The sequence below is a fragment of the Schistocerca gregaria genome, chromosome 3 (assembly GCF_023897955.1).
Source record: "Schistocerca gregaria isolate iqSchGreg1 chromosome 3, iqSchGreg1.2, whole genome shotgun sequence".
NCBI lineage: Eukaryota > Metazoa > Arthropoda > Insecta > Orthoptera > Acrididae > Schistocerca > Schistocerca gregaria.
In genome coordinates this window covers 612,179,823-612,206,783 of record NC_064922.1, presented here as the reverse complement: position 1 = coordinate 612,206,783, position 26,961 = coordinate 612,179,823, and the positions used below count along the sequence as shown (strand labels likewise).

The window sequence follows — 26,961 nt, the reverse complement described above, 5'->3', positions numbered from 1 at the left end:
AGACTGATAGGCATTGTGTCATGTCACTGGCCATGCAGTTTTGTTCTTTTATGTGGTGTGATGTAAGTGATGATAGATTCATGCCAGTCAGAAACAGATGTTCTTTAAATCTTGTTATAAATATATAAATAATGAATCATCCTGACATATTTTAAACAAAAGGACTAATCTTTTAAAAAATATTTAAAAATGTCACTAGTGTTCTTTAGGTACAACTCATATCTTTGTTCTGTTGATAGAGATAATACAAATTAGAAGTAACATCTATGGTATATAAAAAATATACTCCTGGAAATTGAAATAAGAACACCGTGAATTCATTGTCCCAGGAAGGGGAAACTTTATTGACACCTTCCTGGGGTAAGATACATCACACGATCACACTGGCAGAACCACAGGCACATAGACACAGGCAACAGAGCATGCACAATGTCGGCACTAGTACAGTGTATATCCACCTTTCGCAGCAACGCAGGCTGCTATTCTCCCATGGAGACGATCGTAGAGATGGTGGATGTAGTCCTGTGGAACGGCTTGCCATGCCATTTCCACCTGGCGCCTCAGTTGGACCAGCGTTCGTGCTGGACATGCAGACCGCGTGAGACGACGCTTCATCCAGTCCCAAACATGCTCAATGGGGGACAGATCCGGAGATCTTGCTGGCCAAGGTAGTTGACTTACACCTTCTAGAGCACGTTGGGTGGCACGGGATACATGCGGCACGTGCATTGTCCTGTTGGAACAGCAAGTTCCCTTGCCAGTCTAGGAATGGTAGAACGATGGGTTCGATGACGGTTTGGATGTACCGTGCACTATTCAGTGTCCCCTCGACGATCAACAGAGGTGTACGGCTAGTGTAGGAGATCGCTCCCCACACCATGATGCCGGGTGTTGGCCCTGTGTGCCTCGGTCGTATGCAGTCCTGATTGTGGCGCTCACCTGCACAGCGCCAAACACGCATACGACCATCATTGGCACCAAGGCAGAAGCGACTCTCATCGCTGAAGACGACACGTCTCCATGCGTCCCTCCATTCACGCCTGTCGCAACACCACTGGAGGCGGGCTGCACGAAGTTGGGGCGTGAGCGGAAGACGGCCTAACGGTGTGCGGGACCGTAGCCCAGCTTCATGGAGACGGTTGCGAATGGTCCTCGCCCATACCCCAGGAGCAACAGTGTCCCTAATTTGCTGGGAAGTGGCGGTGCTGTCCCCTACGGCACTGCGTAGGATCTTACGGTCTTGGCGTGCGTAGGATCCTACGGTCTTGGCGTGCATCCGTGCGTCGCTGCGGTCCAGTCCTAGGTCGACGGGCACGTGCACCTTCCGCCGACCACTGGCGACAACATCGATGTACTGTGGAGATCTTACGCCCCACGTCTTGAGCAATTCGGCGGTACGTCCACCCGGCCTCCCGCATGCCCACTATACGCCCTCGCTCAAAGTCCGTCAACTGCACATACAGTTCACGTCCACGCTGTCGCGGCATGCTACCAGTGTTGAAGACTGCGATGGAGCTCCGTATGACACGGCAAACTGGCTGACACTGACAGCGGCGGTGCACAAATGCTGCGCAGCTAGCGCCATTCGACGGCCAACACCGCGGTTCCTGGTGTGTCAGCTGTGCCGTGCGTGTGATCATTGCTTGTACAGCCCTCTCGCAGTGTCCGGAGCAAGTATGGTGGGTCTGACACACCGGTGTCAATGTGTTCTTTTTTCCATTTCCAGGAGTGTAATTATGTTCACATGTACAGTAATTACCACTGGCAAACACATGATAAAAGTATAGTAATCACACCCAATAAACAAGAATTAGCTGAGGAAGATGTAAATAGCGTCTTTCAGAAAAATTTTAAGTGGCTCTTTGCAAATGGACTCTCACTAAATTTTGATAAAATCCAGTTTATACAGTTCTGTACTTATAAACGGCTTAACACCATTGATAAATATAGACTTCGGACAGAAGTCTGTTGCTGAGGCAGAATATTCAAATTTCTGTATGTGCATTGATGAGAAATTGAATTGTAAGAAACACACTGATAATCTGCTGAAATGTTTAGGTTCTATTTTTGCTATTAGGGTTATTGCAAATTTTGGAAATACATATCAGTAAATTAGCCCACTATGCCTAATTTTCATTCACTGCTTTCATATAGTATCTTATTTTGGGGTAGTTTTAAGAGAAAAAGTAGTCATTGCAGCAAAGGATTGACTCCCCCTTTGTTATCATTGTAGAAAAGTACTATGTTCAATTTCTTTGTCTTCTCATCTATCTCACCTATCTCATGCATCGTTGACAAAAGAACAACAATTTTATTTTTCTTTGGAATGTATGACTCCAATGTTTTTTCTCTCCTGTAAATGAATACAGATGAAGAAACTGGGCTATTCTTGGTTTCAAGTAGGTATTTCTGGTTTATTCTTGTGTAAGGTGCCAACCAGTGTCAACTTTTTGTCAGCCAGTTTGTCGGCTACTTCACAAGAAGCAAACCAGTTGTCGATTGTAATGTTCTGGTTGGTTCCATATACAGGTTCACGTAATTTCATCACATAATATGTAGGAACTGAAATACATTTGACCCTAGTCTCTTTCCCCAAATATGAAATTCCTGCATAAAAATAATATGTCCTCGCGTCACATAATGAAATTATCTTCAGCCCATATTTGTCCGACTTGCTTGGCAGATACATTTTGAATGGGCATCTGCCTCAGGAGCTAAGGAGTGTCTTGTCAAGAGGGGGCAGAGGGAGTGTATAATTCTTGACTATGTTTGACAAACATACACCCTAAATCATGAAATGCGGCAAACTTGTCTCCATTCTTCTGTGCAATCTGGTATGTTGGTCAACAAATCTTAGATTATTGATCAAAAACTCGAATCGGTTTTTCATCATAACTCCTCGGAAAAATTGGGACCCGTATACTACAGACCACGCACCAGTACAATTCAGATGCACATTTTTTAGAGAACCTCTCATAAAAAGTATGCCAAATAAAGCTTTTATTTAGTTTTGGTTGGTATCTCCAATATACGCGCCAAGTGTATGTAGCACTTTATCATTTGCTGTGCTGGAACTCTCGACCTCCTCTTTTTGTGGAAGGGTTATGTGTTCCAACAATACCCATTTCTGCCACATAAAATTTTCCTTACTTGGCTATCTCCTTCGTCTGAAGAGTCAACCTCAAATTGCGGTACATCGAATTTGTCATCCTCCTGGTCGTCTGTGATGTGACCGTCTTCAGGTTCACTCACATCTTCGTCTGGTTCACTGTAATATACGTTTTCAGCCTCTTAACGCTCAAATTCTCTTATTATTTCTTCTGGAGTTCTTAACAGTTCATGAGGAAACATTTTCTACGCCTACAGAAGAAAGTACTATCTTTTTTATAAGCCAAAAAATTTAACGTAAATAACAAGGTGGGGTGATTTTTTACCCCGAACGCAAAATTTCACACTTTACCTGTTAAAGGAGCATGAAAAATAAAGCCTGAGAGGTTATAGCCTCCTCAACGTGAACAACAATACTACTGGAAAGGTCAATAATGAAGCCAGTGGTGCCAACATAGAAAAAAAAATTATATCGACTGGGGTAATTTTTTACCACAGCTGTTATTCTAGGGTTAATAATCTATCCCAATTCAAAAACAATAGAAAAGTGCATAGCTACAACACTAAAAGAAAGGAGTGAATTATGCTGCCACAAAAATCTTTGGCTATTTACCAAATAGCATTAAAAAACAAAAGAATTTCTGAGTGATAATTTCTTCTCAATAGATGAATTTTTATATTTGATGTAATTAAAAGAGTATATGATAATTAATCGAAACCCTCAGCCGCCAACAAGTGTTGTTGATATACATCAATGGGGGCAGCTGAAAATGTGTGCCCCAACTGGGACTCGAACCCTGGATCTCCTGCTTACATGGCAGACGCTCTAACCATTTGGGCCACCAAGGGCACAGAGGATAGCACGACTGCAGGGACTTATCCCTTGCATGCTTCCCATGAGACCCACATTCCCAATTGTCCACAGCCTACTTTCATAATGTTCCTGAAGAATATTTGCCCATTCACTCGTTACTTGTGCCAACTAAGGTGATGATTCCTGTACGAGTTCGGGCAAAGTGTGCGCATTTGCCCCGATCGGGGCACACATTTTCAGCTGTCCCCATCAACAACATCTGTTTGGCAGCTGAGGGTTTCAATTAATTATCATTTTTTTCTAGAGAAGCTCCATGGTCATCATTGGTTTCTATTCTTTCGGAACTATCTTCATTAAAAGATCATATCGTGTAATCAAAACTTATGTTAAACTGACACATTCCACATCATTATGAAATGTCGTATTCATGATCTGTGTAACAAGTATTAATGTAATGTAATGTAAATAGTCTTGTCAAAAATTCTTATGCTAATTGCATACATAGGGTGTCTCAGAAGAAAAGGTCACTAGTTGGGGACATGACACACACACACACACACACACACACACACACACACACACACACACACACAAAACGGTAAAAAAGGGCTATAGTTCCTGTTTGTTAGACATTGTTTGCTTTCATGATGCCTTGAATACTTCATAATTTACTTCTATCACAGTTGTGTCCAAAATGTTTGAAGATTGCTGCTGTCATCAATAAGTGTTTATATCAGACTTCCTCTATAAATTTTCTTCATGGCAGCAGTGACACCCTGATACATTAGCTGGATTAAGGTTGTCACAAATGTCATCCTGTCATCCAATTTCAGAACATTTTCATTTGGGTATGATGGTGCATTTTCCAGTAACAATACAGCCCTAGCAGGCAGACCCTTCAACATTAACTGTTCTTGATCCTATGGCACAAAGCAATTACGGAACCATGTTTTGAAATATTGTGTGGTCCATCCAGGCTCCTTTCTGGTAAAAAGAACGGACAGGTAAATTGTGCATGTCTTTTCATTTGAAACAGCATGATGTTTTAGTTTTATCTGTTATACCATGCTTAACTTTGTGAACCCACATCATTAGCACAGCACAACACAACACAGTTATCCTTTCCTTGCTTGGTTTATAACCAGGTGCACTGTGCACCATTTTGAAAACTAGCATCTTTGTTGATAGACACTTCCAAAACAAACTACTTTTGTCTGTATTTTATCCCCACTTAACATTTTTCCTGGACAGCTCCCTTCTGGTTACCATGGTACTGTTTAAATCTTGTTAACCAAGACTTCAGCCCCCAAGGTATGAAGAAAAAATGGGCCTGTTGGGCACATATTGGGCCAGATACATGTGTGCCCTTTGCTCTTTTCCGTTGAAGTTATTCAAACATGGCTTTATCCAGTTCTGTGTATGTAGACATTTTCATAGTATTTTGCTTTGACATACCTTTAGAAGAGTCAGAACTAACAGGTTGAGTTATTTTGTCTTTGTTTCACCGAATGTCACAGATCACAGTTTCAACTACATTATAAATCAATGCCAGATTCGCATACCAGTACTGTCTTCTTTGAGTTTTTGTATGATATCCAGTTTCTGCTGTATTGTTAACAAATTTGTTTTCACTTTTCAAACATTTTTCAGCACTAACTGAAACCAGTGGCTGTCTTCTGAAACAATTACAGTCCAGCCTTGCAATGTTCATACCACATATTGCTTACGACACTGGTATTGTAGCATGAGAGATTTGTTCACCCGCGACCACTCCTGTACGGACAAAAACTTTCTGCATCAAAAAAAGGGGAATGAATTGTTTGCAGATAATCTGCCCATGGATAATCGAGAGTTTATTGCAGTATAAATAACACACTTTAAGAAATAATTGTCTTTTGTAATAAAAATACTGCCAGTGGTTGGGCGAAAGCCCGAAACTTGTCCAATAAAATAAACTACCAACAAAAAGCAACTTACATCAAACACATTATTAATATTATGACATATTTGCTCATTTTCAATAACTTCCCAGTGACTCTAAAACGTTTAACTACTCATAAAGTTCAGTTTGCGAGGAGCTTGGAGGATTAAAACTACTTTTGCTCAGAGGATTAAAACTACTTTTGCTCCATTGACTAATTTCATAACAGAACAGAGGCGACTAAAAGGAGTCTCAACTGTTTTGGCCTTTAATGTGATGGTCCCCATTGGGGTTTGACCTCCATTTTTCCAAATTCAACAGAAGTACGAGCCTTTTGGGGAAGGACACCTTACATCGTTCACCATCAGTCCTCTGTGCCCTATGACCTTGGCACTCTTTATCGTCTTGGTGTTGTAACTACACCTTCCATCCCTTATTTTGGGCATACACCCCCAATGGATTGTGTAAGCTACATCATTAGTGCGTCACCATCTGCACCCACGATCACTATGGACTACCCATGGCACTCAAAATCCAGCACGGTAGCCAGCCCGTTGTGGTGGGGTCGTCATGTACCCTCTTGGCCCCCTGACTACACAGGGATCGTACTGCTGATGCCTGAGCTGACACCTCCCCACGTAAGCCAAGGAGTAGATGCCCGTCTCTCTGGGGCATCGGGACTCCCGGCAACGGCCATCCTGCCAGGTGGCCTTTGCTGTGGCTGGGTGGCGCCCGTGGGGAGAGCCCCTGGTCGGAGTGGGTGGCATCGGGGCGGATGCCCAGCAATGAAGTGGGTGAAATCTCACTCTGGTGGTCGCCCGACCGCCAATGTCTCTAAGCGTGGTAAGGTGGAATTTAACGCTGTGACATATAGCCCGAAATCGTTCCCTTCCCTAGCCACACCATGGGAGGAACGTAGGGCTGCGGACAGGCAGGAGTCGTATTCACCTCGATACCTTGTGTGCAGCAGAACTGATGGGGATTCGTTTTTGGGAACTAAGCCTCTTTTCTTCGTGCACAATCTCGAAGATAAGTTTGGGGAGGTGGCATCTCTTTCCAAAATGAGGAGCGGGGCCATTCTGATACAAGCAGCTTCATCTGCACAGTCCCGGGCATTACTCGCCTGTGAGAAGTTCGGTGACATCCCCATTACCGTCACTCCTCGTAAGTCTTTAAATTTGGTCCAGGGGATTATTTTTCATAAAGATCTTCTGCTCCAGTCTGATGATGAGCTACGGGAGAACCTGGCACGACGAGGTGTGCACTTTGTCCATCGTGTCTTTAGGGGGCCCAAGGATAATAGGGTCGCTACCGGTGTCTTCATCCTGGCCTTTGAGGGCGACTGCTTGCCTGAGAAGGTCAATCTCATGATCTACCAGTGCGATGTCAAGCCCTATGTCGCCCTCTATGCGATGCTTCCAGTGCTGGAAATTCGGACACATGTCCTCCAGGTGCACTGCCAGTCCCATGTCGTGATTGTGGATGACCTTCGCATCCTAATGCTCCATGTGCTCCGCCTCCCACCTGCGTTAACTGTGGGGAGCATCATTCTCCCTGCTCGCCAGACTGTGCAGTCTACCAAAGAGAGCGGAAGATACAAGAAATTAAGACCCTGGACCGTTTAACTTACCAAGAGGCAAAGAAGAAGCTAGATCGACTCAACCCCACACCTATGTTGAGGAGTTATGCTACCGTCACACTGCCGCCACCAGCTCCTACAATGACTCCCTTCTCCGTTGGCCAACAGAGAAATCAAGTAACGCCTGCCCCACAGCTGGGACAGGCCACTCTCTCTTCCACTGCTCCCAAAACACACATAAGCGGCACCCGTCTTTGGAGAATCTCATTTTCTTCAAACTTCTACGTGCTCAGGCACGGCGGATCATCGAGAGGCGGAAACAGGAGTGCTAGGAGAGGTACGTTTCTACCATTGGTTCCCGTACCTCACCCTCCCAGGTGTGGATGAAGATTCGTCGCATCTTTGGATTGCAGCACTCTACAGGTATCCCAGGGCTTACCATCAACGGGGCGCTATCCACCGATGCCGATGCAATTGCCGAGCATTTCGCGCAGCACTATGTTCGGGCCTCTGCATCAGGGAATTACCCGCCCGCGTTTCGCGCGCTAAAACGCCAGGAGGAATGCAAACGGCTTTCTTTTGTTTCTCGCCATCCTGAGGCGTATAACACCTTGTTTAGTTTGTGGGAACTCCAAAGCGCCCTGGCACAGTGCCCCGATACAGCCTATGGGCCAGATGGCGTCCACAATCAGATGCTCAAACACCTGTCCCTGGACTGTCAGCGATGTGTTCTTGCCATCTTCAACCGCATATGGGGCGATGGTGTCTTTCTGTCGCAGTGGCGAGAAAGTACCATCATTCCGGTGCTGAAGCCTGGTAAGGACCCGCTTAATGTGGATAGCTATTGGCCCATCAGCTTTGACAAATACTCTGTGCAAGCTCCTGGAATGTCGGGTGAGTCGACGGCTGTGTTGGCTGCTCGAGTCTCGGGGTCTTCTGGCTCCGTGCCAGAGTGGCTTCCATCAGGGCCGTTCCACCGCCGATACTTTGGTCTTCCTTGAGTCTGCAATCCGCACTGCTTTTTCCAGGTGCCAACACCTCGTCTCCGTCTTTTTCGACCTCTCCAGAGCATATGACACGACGTGGCGGCACCATATTCTCGCCACATTGCACGGGTGGGGTCTCCGGGGCTCTCTCCCCATTTTTATTCAGAATTTTTTATCTGTTCGGACATTACGCATTTTAATTGGCACATCCCATAGTTCACTTCATATCCAGGAGAACGGCGTTCCACAGGGCTTTGTATTGAGTGTGCCCCTTTTCCTTGTGGTCATTAAAGGCCTTGCAGCAGCAGTAGGTCTGTCTCACCCACGTTATATGCTGACGATTTCTGCATCTTTTTCAACTCCTCCACCATTGGTGTTGCAGAACGTAGGTTGCAGGGAGCCATACGCAAGGCGCAGGCGTGGGCCCTAGCCCATGGGTTTCAATTTTCTGCTGCGAAGACTTGTGTCATGCACTTTTGTCGGCGTCAAACTGCCCATCCCCACCCTGAGCTCTATCTTCAGGGTGCCATGCTCAGGGTTGTTGACACTTACTGTTTTCTGGGATTGCTGTTTGATGCCCGGCTCACGTGGCTTCCACATATTCGTCAGCTCAAGCGTCAGTGCTGGCAGCATCTGAATGCCCTCCGCTGCCTCAGCAACACAACTTGGGGTGCAGATCGTAATACGCTGCTGCAGCTCTACAAAGCCCTCGTGCTGTCCCGACTCGATTATGGGAGTGTGGCGTATGGCTCAGCGTCGCCCTCAGCATTGCAACTGCTGGACCCCGTTCACCATTGTGGGGTTCAACAGGCGACAGGAGCATTCCGCACCAGCCCCGTTCATAGCCTCCTTGCTGAGGCTGGGGTTCCTCCACTTCGTATTCGGTGTCAACAACTGTTAGCGAACTGTGCTGCCCACGTCCGTTGTTCGCCCCGTCACCCTAAATACCATCTCCTTTTCGCTAATGCGGCAGTCCATATCCAATACCAGCGGCCACGATCAGGCCATACAATTGGGATCCGTGTTTGGTCGCTCCTTCGTGAACTCGAGTGTTTCCCTCTTCCGTCTGCTTATCAGGTCCGCCCACATACACCACCTTGGTGTATTCGTCGGCCGCAGCTTCGGCTCGAACTTTCCCGATGGCCTAAGGATTCGGTTCCTCCTGCAGTCTTGCGCCGCCATCTCCTTGCTCTCCTCGGCGCATACCATGGCTCGGAGGTTACCTATACTGATGGCTCGATGGTTGATGGTTGTGTGGGGTACACTTATGCTCATGCGGACTATGTCGACCACCGCTCCTTGCCGGAAGGCTGCAGTGTTTACACTGCAGAACTGACAGCCATTTTTCGTGCCCTTGAGCATATTCGTACCAGCACTGGAGAGTCATTCGTCATTTGCAGTGACTCGCTCAGTAGTCTGCAGGCTCTTGACCAGTGCTACCCACACCATCCCATTGTTGGTGCCATCCAGGCGTCCATTCACACTCTTGAACAGCGTGGTCGTTCAGTGGTGTTCATATGGACCCCGGGCCATGTTGGAATCGCGGGAAACGATCTTGCCGATGAGTTGGCCAAATAGGCAACCCACAAACAGACGCTGGAGATCGGCCTACCGGCAATTGATCTCCGAAATATTTTGCACCGTCAAGTCTTTGGGATGTGGGGAGACGAATGGCGCACTCTGTCTGCACCTAATAAGCTGTGGCAAGTAAAGGAGACCACGACTGTGTGGGTTCCTCCATGCGGGCCTCTCGCATGGATTCTGTTATTCTGTGTAGGCTCCAGCATTGGTCACTCTTGGCTGACGCATGGTCATCTGCTGCGTCGAGAGGACCCCCCTCATTGTCGCTGTGGTGCAACCATGACGGTGGCGCATCTGTTGTTGGAATGTCCTCTTTTAACCGCTCTCAGGTGTGCTTTTAATCTCCAGGGTGATTTATCCTCTCTTTTAGGTGGCAATGTCTATGTCAGATCGGGTTTTACGTTTTATTCGCGCAAGCGGCTTTTATAGCTCCATTTAATTTTATTACATCACCCTCTTTTGAGCTGTATTTTTAATTAGTTTAGTGTTGTAATTCGACTCCATCCTAATCTTTTAGGTGGAGGTTTTAACGTGTTGCAGAGTGGCTGGCTCATCCTATTATATTCGTGCTCAGCCAGCCACGATCCTCTGCTGTACAGTTTTAATTCTTTCTGCCTTTCTTCTCTATGCTGTTTTTGTTGCTGTGCTCCGTTTTCCATGTTTCTTTGTTATTGACCATGGGGATTTTCTTCCCTTAGAATTTTTATGTTGTGCTTCGAATGACAAATGGATGGTTTCACTGTGCTCTGTGTGTTTATGAAACAAGGGACCGATGACCAATGCAGTTTGGTCCCTTTAATCCTCAACCAACCAACCACCCAACCGTAACAGAACTGACAGATGGTTATACATTACTGATAATATCAAACTGCAGGTATTATCTGCAGTGCATGTTACAATAGTCTAGGAATTATATACATAGCTCAGTGTATTCAACATTTAAATGTTTATTATGTTTTAAATGAAATTTTTTTTTGCGATTTTCTTACTTATTCCACATCCATGAGGACCATTCCACATGACATCTTAGGAAGAAACCTATCATATTTTGTTTCTGTGTAAATATTTATTATGTGTTCTTGCTCTCTGAGATGTTCTACATCTTGAAGGATCTCTTCACCATGGATCTGTTGGAATGTAAATGCTTGTAATCTAATCTAAACTCTGTTCTTAAAGGAATTCTTGCTATTTTCTCTGAGAGTCTCTCAACGCCTGAAATGTTGTCTTCAATTTTCTTCTTTACTAGAAACAGGTAAATTGTCAGGCTGGAGGTTGGTTCAGATACCAAAATATTTTACTAGGCATGCTCCTATTCGAGGTGGTATGCCGTTGCATTACTCTGACATTTGAACACAGCCAGTTATTGGGGACTCGTGGTGTAAGGTGGTATCCGAAAGATAATGCAACTTGGCATTTTTCACATTAATAAGCATTGCCAGAGGTGGAGAAAGTGATACGTGACAGATGAAGTTCATAAGTCTGACCAAAGGTTGAGGCAGAAGCTATTGGATAAATATTCTATCACTGGACCATCGAACCACATTTCTTATTTACCTCAAAGCTTAAATCAGAATTTCCTCCTGGTAGTAAAAAATATGTCCGGATTTTAATTCTGGTCTCTTTTTTTTTTTAAATTGCAAATCTGATGACCCCACTATACCCCATTTGATCTTATACAACTCCAGTATCTATCTTCAGAGCTCTGGAACTTGTTTTTTTTCCAAAATGAAAAGAATTAGAATTGGTTGGACTCCTAGGGGGAGTTTCTGGTTGAGAGGCATGGAAAATCAAAGTTTAGATTTTTTCCTTACAAATGTTGTTTTGATTAAAATGAAAGCTTTACCACTTTATTAAAGGTACATTCGCACATGAAAAAATGTTTGTATCTTATAACAAATTAAAAATGGCAGTAGCAGCAGCAGCCCTTGTCAAAGTAAGCACCTCGCAGCATGTCCTGATTTGCACAAAGGATTGTACAGACTTGTGGCTATTTCTGAAACTCAAAAAAATAGGAAACTCTTAAACTGGAATGAATTTGGGAGCCAGCACGATGGGGTTTAGGGAAATACCTGAAAAAGTAAAAATGGCAGCTATTTGAAAACGTGTCCATTTCTTGGGATGCTTTTCTAACTTTAAATGTTTGAAAAGGTATTTAAAATTCATCTACAAAGATAGCTCTTGCTAAGGCCCCTTACATTTAATTATCTTTTACTTCAAAAACTCAAATTAATTGGTTAATCTGTTGAGACTCTAGAGCTCTTCATGCACTGAAAAATGTTGAGAGAAAAATGCTTTTAAAGTTTGCAGTTACAAAAAAAGCGTTGTTTCATAACTTAAAATTAATCTGCAATTCCAGGACCATAGCGGCATCCTTCCTCTTCCTCCAACATGCTACAGTTCTGAATTCGGTACTGTACTTTACCAATCCAGGCTCTTTTAACAAACTGAGACATTCCATGCTCTGCAGTAGCCATGTGTTTCATGTTAAGTTACGCCATAAAGTTTTTACTGTTCATTGCTTTGACAATTCCTGATGCGTTCTTGGTCTTCAGCGTATATAAACAAGTAACCTTAATTGAATGTACCTGCAGCCATATATGCTTCTGTTTCCATAGTTTTTACCCCACAGTGAAGAGGTTTCGGTACAAATTTCAAAATGGATGCATCAAAGCTCTCATCATTTTGCATGTGGTATCAGCACATGTTTTAAGCAAATCTTCATTGGACAAGAATTCATACACTGGTTGAAACGTTTCTAGAACTAATTTATCGAACACCTGCAGCTGCCTGTATTCCAGTCAGTGCACAGTTCCATTCATCATGTTATAAGTTCTAAGATACTTTCACAGTCAAAAAATCCTTTTGCAGCCTTAATCCATTAACACCATAAATGCAAATTATGTAAAAATATAAAGATTCCATTTTTTATCAGCCTCAACAAGAACCTCCTCTGAAGATCCATATTGTTGTCTACTTAACCAATCTTTATGTAGCAAGGTTTTCTAAAGGATGGGGCCCCTACACGCCCACACCAACATGGTGACCAAACCAAAAGTTCTACAGTCACCTCTGTATAACATGTTAGTTTTCAAATCATGAGTCACAGGATGCGGGCTGTGATGTTATCCATGCGTCTGGGTAGGATTACTCATTGTCATGGCCCATCAGGAGACAGAAAGGGCAGTGGTTTGTGAGGGCAGAGGGAAAAAAAATGCCGAAGCAAGTGCCAAGGGAAAAAAACCTCTGTGACAGTAGTATGGGTAGTAAGGGCAGTAGCGGTTTGCTAGCTGCGACAGTGCATGCAAGTGTGGTTATGTTATTGCAACGTATTGTGCCATCTTTACCTTTGTCGCTGCGGGTGCTCATTGTAGGGCTGGCTGCAGCTGCTGCATCCCTGTAACAATTCAAAGACATAATACATTAGTGGGCGATCGGTCATAGATCAGCTCACAATGTAGAGTCTGTGTGTGTGTCTGGTTTGCCCACTGTGTACAGTACGATTCCCCTGCGATTGCCTGTTTTTCGGCGGGTTGATCATCTGAGGTTGCCAGTAGTAGCTGTGTTGCGAGGGCTCGCCAGTACTGTCGTGTTAGCATGCTATGGACCACAGATGTTTAGTTTCTTGCTAATAGTGTCTTTGGTCTATTACATTTCCATTTATGGTTGTGGTCGTAGTTACGCAGGGAAAGAATAAACAGGTAATGCAAGTGTCTGTGTTTCTGTACAGTCGTGTGGAGAGTTTTTGGAATACCTGTGAGATGGTATCTAGCAGATATTCCCGGTGAAGATCCACTGTGCCTGTGTAGCGCAGAGCATTGCTTATGATTCTGAGTACTTTGTTCTGTATGAGCTGTAGACGGCACAGGCGTGTGGGGGCAGCGTATCCCCAGGCAGGGGCTGCATACGTCATCAGGTGTCGAATAAGTGTCATGTATGTGGACCTGGACACCCTCCTATTCAGTGTGCTATGCCTGTTAAAGCATAGGGTAGAGTTGTGTGAGCCTTGCGTTTGCTTTGTTGGTCACATGTTGAATGTGGTCCCCCCAGCGTAGTTTCCTGTCCAGCCAGACACCGATGTATTTGACCTTCATGCGGAAACGTATTGGGTGGCAGTGTTGTTGTTTGCTCAGTAGTTTCGGTCTTCTAGTGAACAGAACGGCTTCGCACTTATCGACGCCATTTCACCAGCCAAGGCTCTGTCACTCTTGAGTGCAGTGAATAGTCGTGAGTTAATGTTAGACAGCTTCCAATCTTGGGCAAGGATGGCAGTGTCATCCACGTAGATTGCCACCGTCATGTTGTGTGTAGCTGGGAGGTCATTAATGTAGAGGTTAAACAGTAAGGGCCCTAGGATGCTTCCTTGGGGTACTCCTGCCTGGATACTATGTCATGTCGATTTTTTGTCCTGCACGTCGGTGTTGAAACTCCTGTCCGCGAGATATGAGTGTATGAGATGTACGATCCCATTGGGGAGAACCCTGTGTCACTGAGTTTGTGTATGAGGCAGTTGTGCCACAGACGATCGAAGGCCTTTTCGATGTCCAGTAACGCCACCCCAGTTGCTTTGTTTGTGTTGTATCCATGTGTTACATATTCAATGACACGGAGTTGTTGTGTTGTAGAGTGGTGATTCCTGAAGCTGAATTGATCTGGCCTCAGCATGTCATTTGTAATGGAGTGCCTAGTGAGCCGTCGTAGTATTACCTTCTCAACGATCTTGCTGAGCACGCTCGGCAGACTGATGGGTCAGTAATTTTGTGGGAGGGAGTGGTCTTTTCCCGGCTTCCTGAACATCAGGACCTCGGCCGTCTTCCAAAAGGCAGGGAAGTGTTGGTGTTTAAGTATGGCATTTGTGATATGTGTGAGGTATTCTACTGCTTTATCTGTGAACTCCTGGAGGACACGGTTTTGAATGCCATTGTGACCAGGGGCCTTCCTAACTGTGGTATGCATGATGACCCATTTGACTTCAGCTGTGCTAGCCTATTGGATGATGTTGCTCATCGGTTGGGCCAGGATGCGTGTAACCTCCTGGTCGGTCGCAAATGTGAACGCTGGGTCTGAGGAATCTGGGTTCGGTGGGAATGATGCTGCAAGTGTGAGGGCCATTAGTTTCCCTTTTTCTTCCACAGAACACGCTGGCCCGTCGGGCCCTTGTAGCGTGGGTGTGTACAGTTTCTCCCTGGTGAAGTGTCGGGCCATCTGCCACGTGCCAGGCCGCGTGGTGTCCAGCCCTTCGAGTTTCTGGTTCCATTGCTATGTTTTAAATGTTTGTATTTTATCCCAAACTATTCCCTGGAGCCTGTTCATGTGCTGTGTGAAGTGCTGTCGCCTGTACGCAGCCAATGTCTCCTGGGGCAGGACAGCACTGTGTTGTTTGTGGTGTGCGGATTGGGTGGCACTAGTAAGGTCTTAAACGGCCTTATCAGTTTGAGCTGTCTCGTTAATCGCATGGGTGGGTCTGATGCGACTGTCAAGCATTTCCTTGAACAAAGTCCAGTTCGCGTGTCTGTAGTCTAACATCCTTTGCTGGTCCATGTGCTGCAGTGTTTCTTTAATGTACAGATTACGGGTTGGTGATTTGAGGGCAGATCATTTTCAACAGTAACGTTGAGTGTTGTCGTTAAGCCCTTGATGAGGGGCCATGTCTAAGACGTCTGGCGTGTGACCCCTCCGGTAGGGAATGTGCATCGGTTCGGTCAGGACTAGCATGATGTAGTTTCGTCCTAGTGTGTGTCCGTATAGTTTCTTGCCATTGGAGTTTCATATATGGGAGTTCCAGTTGGAGTGTTTTGCGTTAAGATCTCCAGTGGCGATTACGTGCAGTGATATGTTGAGTATCGTGCTGATGTCGCATGTTTTGATGTTCTTAGGGCTGGTGTATACTGACACCAATGTAGTGTAGGCTCCGTTGAACTTGACCCTGACAGTGGGTGCCTCTAGTTTTTGAAGTTGTGGGAGCACTATGTTTGTGTGTTGTATGTCTTTGTGTATGCTGATAGCCATTCTGCTGTGACCAGAGCCATCCAGTCGGTCAGTACGATAGATGCAGTAGCTGGTGAAGTTAGGTGGTTGCATGGTTTGAGCTTAGTTTCGTTCAGTGGTGCGATAAGGATACCCTTACGCTTCATGAGCGCAGCAAGTTCTGCCCTTTTGTTGCGGATCCTGTCTGCATTCCAGAATAGGATATGTGATGGTGTCTGGTTGTTGCGATGGGGGCTGGTTGTGGCATGTTATCCATGAAGGGGTGTGAACAGCGTGGTGAGTGCTGTTTGTATGGCAGCCCAGTACTGCCCGGGTTGGGCAGTCATGAGCTGTGTGGAAAGTGTTGTGACGACGGCCATGATCTTGCTAAAGATCTGAGTGGTCGTATGCTGGGGTAGTAATGTTGCCAATATTCCCTATAGTGTTGTGTTGTGTTGGTGCTGTGTGTGTTAGCCTATGGCTCGGTTGTAGTGTTAGCGGCTGCTGGTGTGGGTGTTAGTGTTATGTGTGGACTGGGGCTTGTGTTGCTGCTGTGTAGTGCAGTCTGTGGTGCCTTTGTTACAGTTGTGGTGAGGGGTGGAGTTACGTGTGTGCTGGTATTACTGGCTTGCTGACTGTGTGCCTGCATTTCAGTGTTCTGTTGTTGCTGGGTGGCTTGTTGTGGTGTGCGTGTGTTCCCATTCCTGTTCCCTCGTGGTTGCCTACGCTTTCTCTGGGTTCTCGTTTCTGGGGCGCCTTGTGTGGGTGCGTCTTTCTGTGTGATGCGCGTGGTTTCACAGGCCATGGCCTCAGGGGGTGGGTCGTGTTGTTTTGGGGAGCTGGTGTTGGTACTGATGTGGTTGTGATGTTTTGTGTTGGCCAAGACGGTTTTGTTGTTGTCGCAGCGGTTGTGTCAAGTGCGTATGCTGGACACAGAGGTTCTGCGGCCACCCTGCTCCTCCAGGGCGCATAGCTATAGTGAACGATACTCCATTTCTAACACGGTTTGGTGTGGGCCGTGGACGTTGTATGGTGTTGTGTGCCCTCAATTTTTGTGTTTTGTGCCTCTGCAACTCTTTGTATACATCGCAACCCCTGTAGTTGGCCGAGTGGCCTTGACCACAGTTGGCGCAACGGCACATGTTTTGCTGTACGAGTGTGCAGGCGTTGGATGCGTGTTTGCCAGCTCATCCATGGCAGCGGGGTGCCAGGCCACAGCGACGGGCCAATTGACCTAATCACTGGCAGTTGTTGCATTGTTGGGGAACATGTGGTGGTTCTTATAGTTCTACCCTTATATCCAGTCCGCAGAAGGCTCTTTATCTGCAGAAGGGAGACGGCTGTATCAGCCATCTCGACCAGGTAGTGTTGCAGACAGGTGTGTGAGCAGAAGCCCGTCATCCGGGGAGCACTTTTGCGGTCGAAACTCAGGAAGTTGAGCGTCGCTTGTACTGTTGTGTTTGGAGTACTGGAGTTCACTCCCTTGACCATGTACTGCTGTGTTCATTCTTCTGCTGTTCTATGTGGTAAGGTGTGGGTTCAGAAGTAAATGGGCATACCTCACACTCTGAAACCATGACCTGAGTCCCCCAAGCTATGTCAGCCAGTAAACTTTAATCGGGACAAGATTGCCAATGTCCCTGGAACTTTTATGTGGCAGTATGGCCTCACTTAACCCTTCCCTTGGTGTAATGGTCTCCATAACATCCAAGGCAAGACATGAGAATAGTCTGTGCTCACAGCAGTCTCAGCCCACATGTGAATGCTTTTGACACACACAGACTGGGATCAACACAACTGTTTTGCATGGTAACCATGTTTTAACAGGGACATCAGGTCTTTAGTCACTATCGTCTCTCAGCAGCCACTCTTTGTGTCCTTGTTAATACATATACCCCAGAGCGTGGCAGTCATTATCTCACTGTGCTGTCTGCAGTGATTTTCAAATCCCCACCCACTTAAGGAAAATACTGGGATGAATCCTGCGATAGGACATGGTCAGTTTCCTTCCCCTTTCAGATTATCAGCGCAAATTTCGAAAAATCTCGTTGTCAGTTGAAATTAAGCCCTGGCTTTCTCCCTTCCAAACATAGGCTTCGCCTGAAAGTTCAGCTAGTTACTCTCTGTGTGTTTGTCTGCTCCTCTGGGTCTCTTGTTCTTGTGTTTATGATCTTGGCATTTCTGTAGGTTTATTGTTACAGTAACATGCTCTGATGAGCACATTTACCATCCAACTACTGTTTTAATATATATCTCCATTGATTTCTGGTTTGATTTCTGATGATAAACATGTAGTCTTTGATCAAACGGAAAAGCCAAGTTTGTGAGAGAGCAAATGGGCAGCATATGAGGGGGTACCAAAAACACCAGAATTATTTTTTAAAAGCTGTATGTTTTCAAATAGTTTACAAAACATGATCCCCTTCAAAATACTCTCCATTACGACTAACACATTTGCCCCATTTGTGCTTCCACTGTTCGAAACATCTTTTGTAGTCATCTTTAGAAATTGCTGACATCTCCTTCTTTATTATTTTTTTTCTTGAATTCTTCAATGTTGTCAAATCAGTGTTCTTTCATGCCCCTTTACTTGTGTTGCTATAAGAAAAAGTAACACGGAGCCAGGTCAGGCGAGTAAGATGTGTGGGGCAGCGGAACCATGCTATTTTTAGCCAAAAACTGTCTAATAGAGACGGCTGTGTGTGTGCAGGTGCATTGTCTTGGTGGAAGATCCAGTCTCATGTCTGCCACAAATCAGGCCAGACTGTGCTCCAAGATAACCCACTAACCTTCGACAATTGATCAGTTGCCTGTCAAAAAACTGTGAACAAAAGCACTGGAACTGTTTCAATATTTTCGTCAGTGAGGGCAGTTGATGGATGTCCAGAATGAGGTTTGTCATCGATAGACATGTCACCTTTTTAAATTCATCAAACCACTCATACACTTGAGTTTTTCCCATTGTGTCATCCTGGTAAGCTGTTTTCAACATTAAAACAGTTTCATCAGCAGTTTTACCGAGTAAAAAACAAAATGTCATAGCTGTGCATTATTCATTTAAAATTGTAATAATAAAAAATGAAACAAGAACAGAACAGCACTAGCAAAAGCTATTACTGCACATGAACAGTACAAGCCAGGCGACAATGCAGGTAGCATTGAACTGGCAATGAGTTGTGCTATACATGCCTAGCAGCAGAAATGCATACTACACAAGCTCTGCCTATGGCAATGTTATTCCGATTTTTTTTTTTTTTTTGTACCCCCTCATATTATTATTTCTAAGTTTTTCTTGAAAATTTCATTTATTTTGTGAATACCGGTCAAATGTGATTTACGAGTGCATTTCATAAACGTGTGATTTAAGTTCTTTTTTAAAGAGTTTGGTATGGAGCAGATGAAAAAGGTATTTGGAATTAAGATTTCTGCAGAAAACCTACACATTTTATTATGGTTTCTTTTAGCTGTCTACAGCCATGAACCATACTGGAAAAGAATTTAAGAAATACTTCAATCACAAAAATAAACTGTCACCTACAAATTTCCACAAGCAAATTTGCAGTAAAAAAATGAGAAAAAATATCTTGTCTGTCATTCCATCACCATAAATTTTTTTTTTTTCCATATCATACAATAATATGCAAATATCCCAATCTTTACAGCACTTTCCACATCTGAATCAAGTGCAAATGGAAAAAGAAATCGCTGTTACACGTAAAAGTTGCACCCTTAGTTGTTTTTTTTTATTTCTTTGGAAATTTAATGTTAAAAGTAACTTATGATTGTTTCAGGACCTATCTTTGGTTTGATGATAAGGGTAAGAAAGCACGAGTTGCCGCGCCACAGTACATAGATTATGTGATGACATTTACCCAGAAGACTATCAGTGATGAGACAATATTTCCTACAAAATATGGTATGTTGTTTTTGTTTATCTATTTCAAGAATAATGTAATTGGATAGATAAAAAGTCTACTCAGCAAGAAGTGTGTATCCAGTTACATTATATTGTCAAAAATTGATTGTTCGTTGTTATATTTAAAGAATAAGATTCAAATAACGTTAATATCACCACTATAAATGGCTCCTGACCCACCCAAACACACACACACACACACACACACACACACACACACACTTACTTACTTACTTACTTACTTACTTACTTACTTTGGTACCAAAAGAGAGAAAAAGATTGAGTAGATAGTAGTTATTAAGGAAAGTTCTGTAGGACATCCTCTCGAGGTTTTCAAAAGAAGGCAGGAGGAAAGAAAACTCAATATTTTACCCTTACTTAATGTGTCTCTTTTGATATTAAATTGAAAGCCATTGCTTTTGTGATTTCCTGTTCTTACCAGCCTCTTCCAATACTAAGTGGAAGAGGCAGACTATTTCTATCAGTGTTTGACTGTAGAGAATTTGAATGCAATCTTGTTGTTATGTTAATAACAGAAGCTTTCTAAATATATATTGATGATGGTTATATTGTTCACAGGAAATGAATTTCCCAGTTCATTTGAATCTATTGTTCGAAAAATCCTGAGGTTATTGTTCCATGTTTTGGCACATCTGTATCACTGTCACTTCAAGGAAGTGGTTCTACTAAATTTACATGCACACCTGAACTGTGTATTTGCCCATCTGACATTATTGAATGAACGCTTTCAACTTATAGAAGTGAAGGAGACAGAAATTCTGCAAGACCTAGTGCTTGCATTAAAAGTTCACTCGGACGCTCCAGAAACGAGCACCAATGGTGAAGATGGTATCCGTGGTAATTCGGACAGTAAACAAAGTAGTGGTGATGCCACAAGTCAGTCACCTTCTGCTGGTGAAACAACACCAATGACAGCAAATAATATAGGGACTGAAAATGAGCAGGATACTGAATCAGGAACAGGGATACCAAGCAGTTCAAAGTCGGATCTGTTGACTTCTGTGTCGGAGAAAGAGGCTAAGAAAGAAGAGTCTTCAAAAAATCATGATGCTGTACAGGACGTGTCTCACTAGCTGAAATGAGAAGTGTGTTGTTAAAGTTTGGTGTTTCCAACAAGGTGAGGAGTAAGCATTTACTGTGTAGATTGAGTTAACTAGACATAGATTATAGCCAAATGAGCCAGAAGAAATAGAGCAGTTATGCAAGATGGAAGGAAGCCTTTAAAACCGTCCCATGGATCATTTGCTAGGAATTTAATGTGACAGGCTTTCTCCAACCCTGTGAGAAATATTGTGATTTGTTGTTTGAATACACTTTTTTTATTCCAGTTGATAAAAGAATGTTTGTGAATATTTTTGTTCTGTTAATTGCAGTGAGGTACCATATAGGTTGTGACTGCTAGTTATTTAACAGCATTGTGTTAGTATTATTTTCTGGTGTGTGTTGATGAAGTGCAATTTTGGGTTGTCTATTTTACCTTTGTAATATAATGTAACAACAGATTTTGTAACTTGTGCATTTTGCCATTATTATGCACCTACTATGTTAATTGTAAATACAAATTTATTGGTTTTGTCATAATTTTCATATAAATTCCAGTCTTTTCTTCAGAAAAGAAATTATGCAGACTGCAGAAATGGCTCTCCCTGTCGACATGATAAGGGTTTAGAATGATGTGTTTCGTATGTAATTGTGCAATTTTAATCATCAAAATATTGTTAAACATATTTTGTTAATGGCGCAGATTTATCCTTGCTTATGTGTTATACCAAAGCTACGGAAGTTAAAAAGGAAAAAAGAAAAAAAAAATCTGAATATTTTTGTATGTTGCTAAGTGTTGTTAAAATGTCAGCAAACCTACCATCTTGCAGTTATGTGACAAGTAGGTCTTAAAATTAAAATATCACATACTTGCTATTGAAATCCACTCCTTTAAGAACAAAACATTGTTATAGACTAGTTTGTAAAACAAGCAATTAAATATATAAATATATATTATGTGTGTATATATCACTCACAATAATGTTGTACACTGTTACACAAGTATTTATATTATACAGAAATGCTTACTTATTGCCTTGTTAATGTTACTATAATTGTTATATAATATAAGAATATGAAGAGAGAAAGTAACTTATATAGAAGAATGTGTTATCTACAGTTTCCTTAAAATAATGGCTGGCCCTCGTTTACATGAAAGTATGCTTGCATTGAATATTGCATGTTAGTGGAGGAAAGATTTTAATTGTGCCATTGGTAAGCCAAAACACAAAAAGAAACTATAAGAATTATTTCATTAAATTTCCCTCTGACCTCTTTGGGGTTCCTAGTGGTGTCATACTTAAAATAACTGGTTTCCCATGATTTAATTATACATCTTTAATTATTAAATAACTGTGAATTTGATGTATGTGTTTATGTTAAGGGGCCTTCTTTTGGAAGTTTGATGTATTTTCACTAGTCCGTACATTTTCCTTGCCAGCTATTACTTTCCACATAGCAAACATTCACTTAAGTTTTTTTATATGTTTTAATATTCCCCCCACTTCTCAAGTTTGAGAATGTCTAAAACTGATAATTTTCATCTTTTTGTTAAGACGTAAAAGATTGAGTTATCAGTTTGTAGCATGTTTAGTGCATAGTTGGGAATATTATCGAACAAAGATTGATACATTACTGCTGGAATTGTAAGCTGTGTTCATTGAATTGTAAAATTGTAGTCTCTCTTGCCTTTGCCCTGTGTGGTGTTTAAACAGAGTTCTGTTCTGCCTTTTATCGCTACAGCACAAGATCCACATATTTATGTTCTGTTAAACAAATCTGTGTCAGAACAGTAATACTGAGAGCTGTATTCCATACTTTTTAAACTGTCAGTTGGTGTAAGCTAAGCTTTATTGACAAACACATAGTTTACAACCTAGTTATGATGATGTTTTACAGGACTGGACTAAGTTGCTTCTCTTATCATCTTCCTTTGCCTGGTTTGGTTGATTAATTCTGAAACCCCATGGCCAGCCTGTTATAATTTGTTGATGCAGACCTTCTAGTTTAGCAGTAATGTTATCTCATTTCATGCATTTACTTGCACTCATTTCAGTTTGTGATAAAAACTCTTGTAGTATATGTGCATTAATTTTTGCACCTAAGTCTCTCAGTGTGTCATTTCATGACCTGATTGCTGTCTTTTCCTCATAAATTTGTGTTTCAAATGGGAATGATGTGCCTGGGTGTAACCATTGGTGTCGTGAAGCTCTTGCCTTCTTTTCAGATATCGCTTGAGTAGTCTATGTACTCTATTTCTTAGATCGCTTTTGCTTCATCGGGATGGTTAGGCTCAAAAGCCATGATACTTTCATTTACACTTATAGTCTGTCCACAATCACCATATATGCTGTTTCAAAATAGATCTAGTAGTGTTGATAAATAGAAGTGTATGAAACTGATTTTGACTTTGGGGAAAAATATTCATAAAAACTTCACAGTTATCCCTCTTAGTTGCCACAGTTACAGTTTGATTATTTCTCTTAATTGCGTCATTGCAGGATGACATTCATCCAAGAAATTTAATGTCCTTATTTAAACAAAACTTTTAATATAATTTTTATATCTCTGTGTTTGTGTAGTGTACTTTTTGATTTTTTAAAGAAATCGTTTTTCATGGCTCACCAGCCAAAATAATTTTAAATTGCCCATTGGAAGGAGCAACTATTTCACATTTTCTTCATGTAATTCGTGCTTGTATAATCATTTAAAGATACAGTAACAAGTATTGGTGGAGATTATGTCCAAAATTTAAACTTGCAAGTTGCAATTTTATCTGTAACATTTTTTATCACTTCAATTACTGGGCATTATTTACTGGAATCACATTCTTTATTTATTTTTATTTTTTGTTGTTAGTTCCATGGTCATAAATATTATTGCAGTATGACACATAATTAGGGTCTCATAGGCTGCAAAATATTTTGTGTTACCTTTGTTGGGTAGCTAAAACACTTTGAATAGGTTTCATTGTAACTGTTCTATTATGTGAGATTATTTTTTGCTTTGTAATCACGATGATAACAAAGGTTTTTATTATTTGACAGTACATATTCCTAGAAATGCAGTTGAATAATGTTACTTGATTCTACTTCCAATATTATCTGGATGCTGAAGTGATATATAGGTAGTATAGATACAGAAGGATATTCCTTGTGTTCATACTGATGGCAATATACCTATTATAATTTTGGGTAGCATAGTACTTACTTGTGTGTGATGTTTGTCATTGCAGCAGGACATTGTGGATATCACATTTTACTAGCAAATGTAACAAATTTCAGCTTTGGTAGTTCGTAGACTGTTTGTTCAGTATCTCAGGTCCTTGTTCTTTGATTTTGCATGACTCCTATATTGTCAGACTTTATATTGCCCTTGTCTTCTACCTGCTTGCTTCTCCTTAATAATTTTGGTCTGGTCTATACCTTCCAGTCCTAAATATTGATGAACTAGGTTATATTGGTCATCACAGCAGCTTACTAGGGTCAATTGTAAAAATGTAGCTTCAAAATTCACCCTATTAGAGGAAACATTTTTGTTGGGTTGCAGGTAACTGTGTGTAACTGTAGTTAAATCACTATGTAATTTAAAAATTTTACTGCAGGGATTTTGCCAAATAAGTAAGCACAGTAAAGTGTCTGCCATGTGATTACAATAGTGCTTCATTGAAAAGTAATTTACATTATTCAAGAGATAGCTTTACCTTTGATCACTCCTCATGGAAAAAATAATCTTTTGAGCCTCATGGGAAAAATAATCTTTTGATAGATGCTTCTGGACAATTAACCAAATATTGAGTTTCATTTTATTTTTAATGTTGTTTTTACATTAGATGAGATCTGAGAGCAGTGTGACAGTAGTAGAAGATGACAAAACATTTATAAGTTATTTACTTGTAGTTAGTAATATAACTGAAGTTCGTAGACACAATTCTGCACATTTGGAACTGAGTTACTGTTAAGAAACGGTAGTAATGATAGTCTTTCTGAAAGATCTTTCCTTCACTGAACAAGTCGCAAATGCAGAAAATACTTTCATGTTGCAGCCAGTTCACTTCCTGTCTAGGCCTTCCCTGTTCCAGCATGGCAAATTGTACCTGTTAGACAGACTGAGCACATTATAAGTATTTGTGATTTCTTAAGTTGTTTGTGGTTTTTTGTTCCTTTCATTTCTGATGGAAAGAGAAGTAGATCTTTGCGAACCATGTCACATTTGAAAGGTGTAAAAGTTCATTACTCAAGATGTGTTAAAGTTAGGGTTTTTTATTGATTTTTAAGTGGATTGGTTCTACCTCCTAAAATGTATTCTCATACCACCATTTCAGTTTGTGATAAATATTGAGGGGAGGGGGTGGAAACAGTATTTAATGATTTTCATTTTCTTTTCAGAAAAAAAATCATCTTATATCACTTATCCTACAGAACACAACTTTTGTTAATCGAAAGAATTAAATAATTTATTTTTGTATAATGTAAAATGGTGAGTCACAGACTGGCCACTTATTATACATGGCAAATGAAAGTGCATTACCTCAACAGCGGGTAAATGTTTATGCAGATCTTCTGTACTGTAAGAACGCATTGAGTGTTCTGCTTTGCCATGTTTTCCCTAATCTTAAATGAATATATTTTAAGTGAATATTAGTAAGTATGTAGCAGGCTGTGGAACTAAGTTACATTTTTTAGTTTTGTTTGTATTTCACTGTGTAGTGTTGTTAATTGATGTATGATATGTTGATTTGAGTACTTTATGTTTAAAAAAGATGAGTCAAAAATTGACAATTGTGGTTTTTTTCTTAATTTTCTTCCTGTGTAGGAATTGTGTGTTTACTCTTTTATTTCCACAAATTAACATATAAGTATTTGTCTGTACTTCCATCTGCATGATGCAGTAATTTATTACTGTATGATCAATTTCAAATCATGAATTCTACCGACTAGTAGTAATGTCTGTGTCATGCCCAGAAGTGCTAATAGGACTAGATTGGTCTGTTTGCACTAAAAGTGCCCATTTGAGTACAGAGAAACCAAAAATTTTAGAATGATAAATAAGATGTTAAATACTTGTATTTTCTGATTACTGTTGGGCATGAAGTGCTTACAGTGCATAATATTGTAACTGTAAAAGGCTTGTAGTGAATTACCTCCATTTAATGTTGATGCTAGATCAGAAGCAGCAACTTTTTGTAGGTTTTTTCACTCTACAAAATTCAATGCAGCTTTCAAGAGGTATTTTTTTATGTGTGTATATATATAACTACATCAGTTCCCACAGTTTTCTCAATTGCTGAAGTAATTAAGTAACGAAAGCTCTATTGAATACTGCCTAGTTTTACTTCAGCAGTGAACATTCTGAAATATAAAAATGATTGTCATAAATCTTTTAGCAATCTGTTTTCATTTTATACTGACTTTTTATTTTTATTTTGTACTACACAAAATTCAGCACCATAAAATTAATATATTGTTAGTACCTCACTGATCATTGTGATAGTACTTTTGGTGGAACTTCATTCATTTCTCTCTTGTTGTTATAGTGTTCTAGTGCAGTTGATGTCCTACCATTTCTATGAAATGTTATATGTGTATATTCTTTCCTCCAGTTTCTCTGTACAGTGTACTATGCTTTGCATGTTAAGTTTCAGTCTTTTGTTCTGTATCTACTGTAATTATTAGTTATACTTCCTGTAATAAAATGTTGCTTTCACAGACTATTTGTCTAATCTACAGATAACTTTATCCGTGAAAAACACATCCTTTCACTTCACAAAGAATGCAAAACATTCAAGCAAAATGACACACAACATGTCGCTCTACAGTGTAAACATTCTAGTTGGCAACAACTCTATGGGAAGTAATTTTGAAGTATTGTGTAAGCAGTTTCTATAGTTCATATACATTGCATAAAACACTGCTTTGATGCTGTAAATAAACATTTGCGATATGATACACAGTTGTGTTGTCAGTCAGGTAGATATGAACTGAACATGATCATATTAAACTTCCATATAATGAAAACAATTAACACTAT

The 26,961-nt window shown here is 41.7% G+C and overlaps 1 protein-coding gene across 3 annotated transcripts in view; it reads left to right on the top strand.

Annotated features, from left to right (window-relative positions):
• LOC126356192 (MOB kinase activator-like 2) overlaps positions 1-26,642 on the top strand; it is a 349,077-nt gene extending 322,435 nt beyond the window's left edge. For all 3 annotated transcript variants that reach the window (XM_050006976.1, XM_050006975.1, XM_050006974.1), the window contains exons 4-5: positions 19,745-19,869; positions 20,449-26,642. In XM_050006976.1, coding sequence (XP_049862933.1) covers positions 19,745-19,869; positions 20,449-20,963 — 640 coding nt within the window. In that variant the 3' untranslated portion in view covers positions 20,964-26,642. The remainder of the gene's footprint in view (positions 1-19,744; positions 19,870-20,448) is intronic.
• Positions 26,643-26,961: the final 319 nt, after the last annotated feature.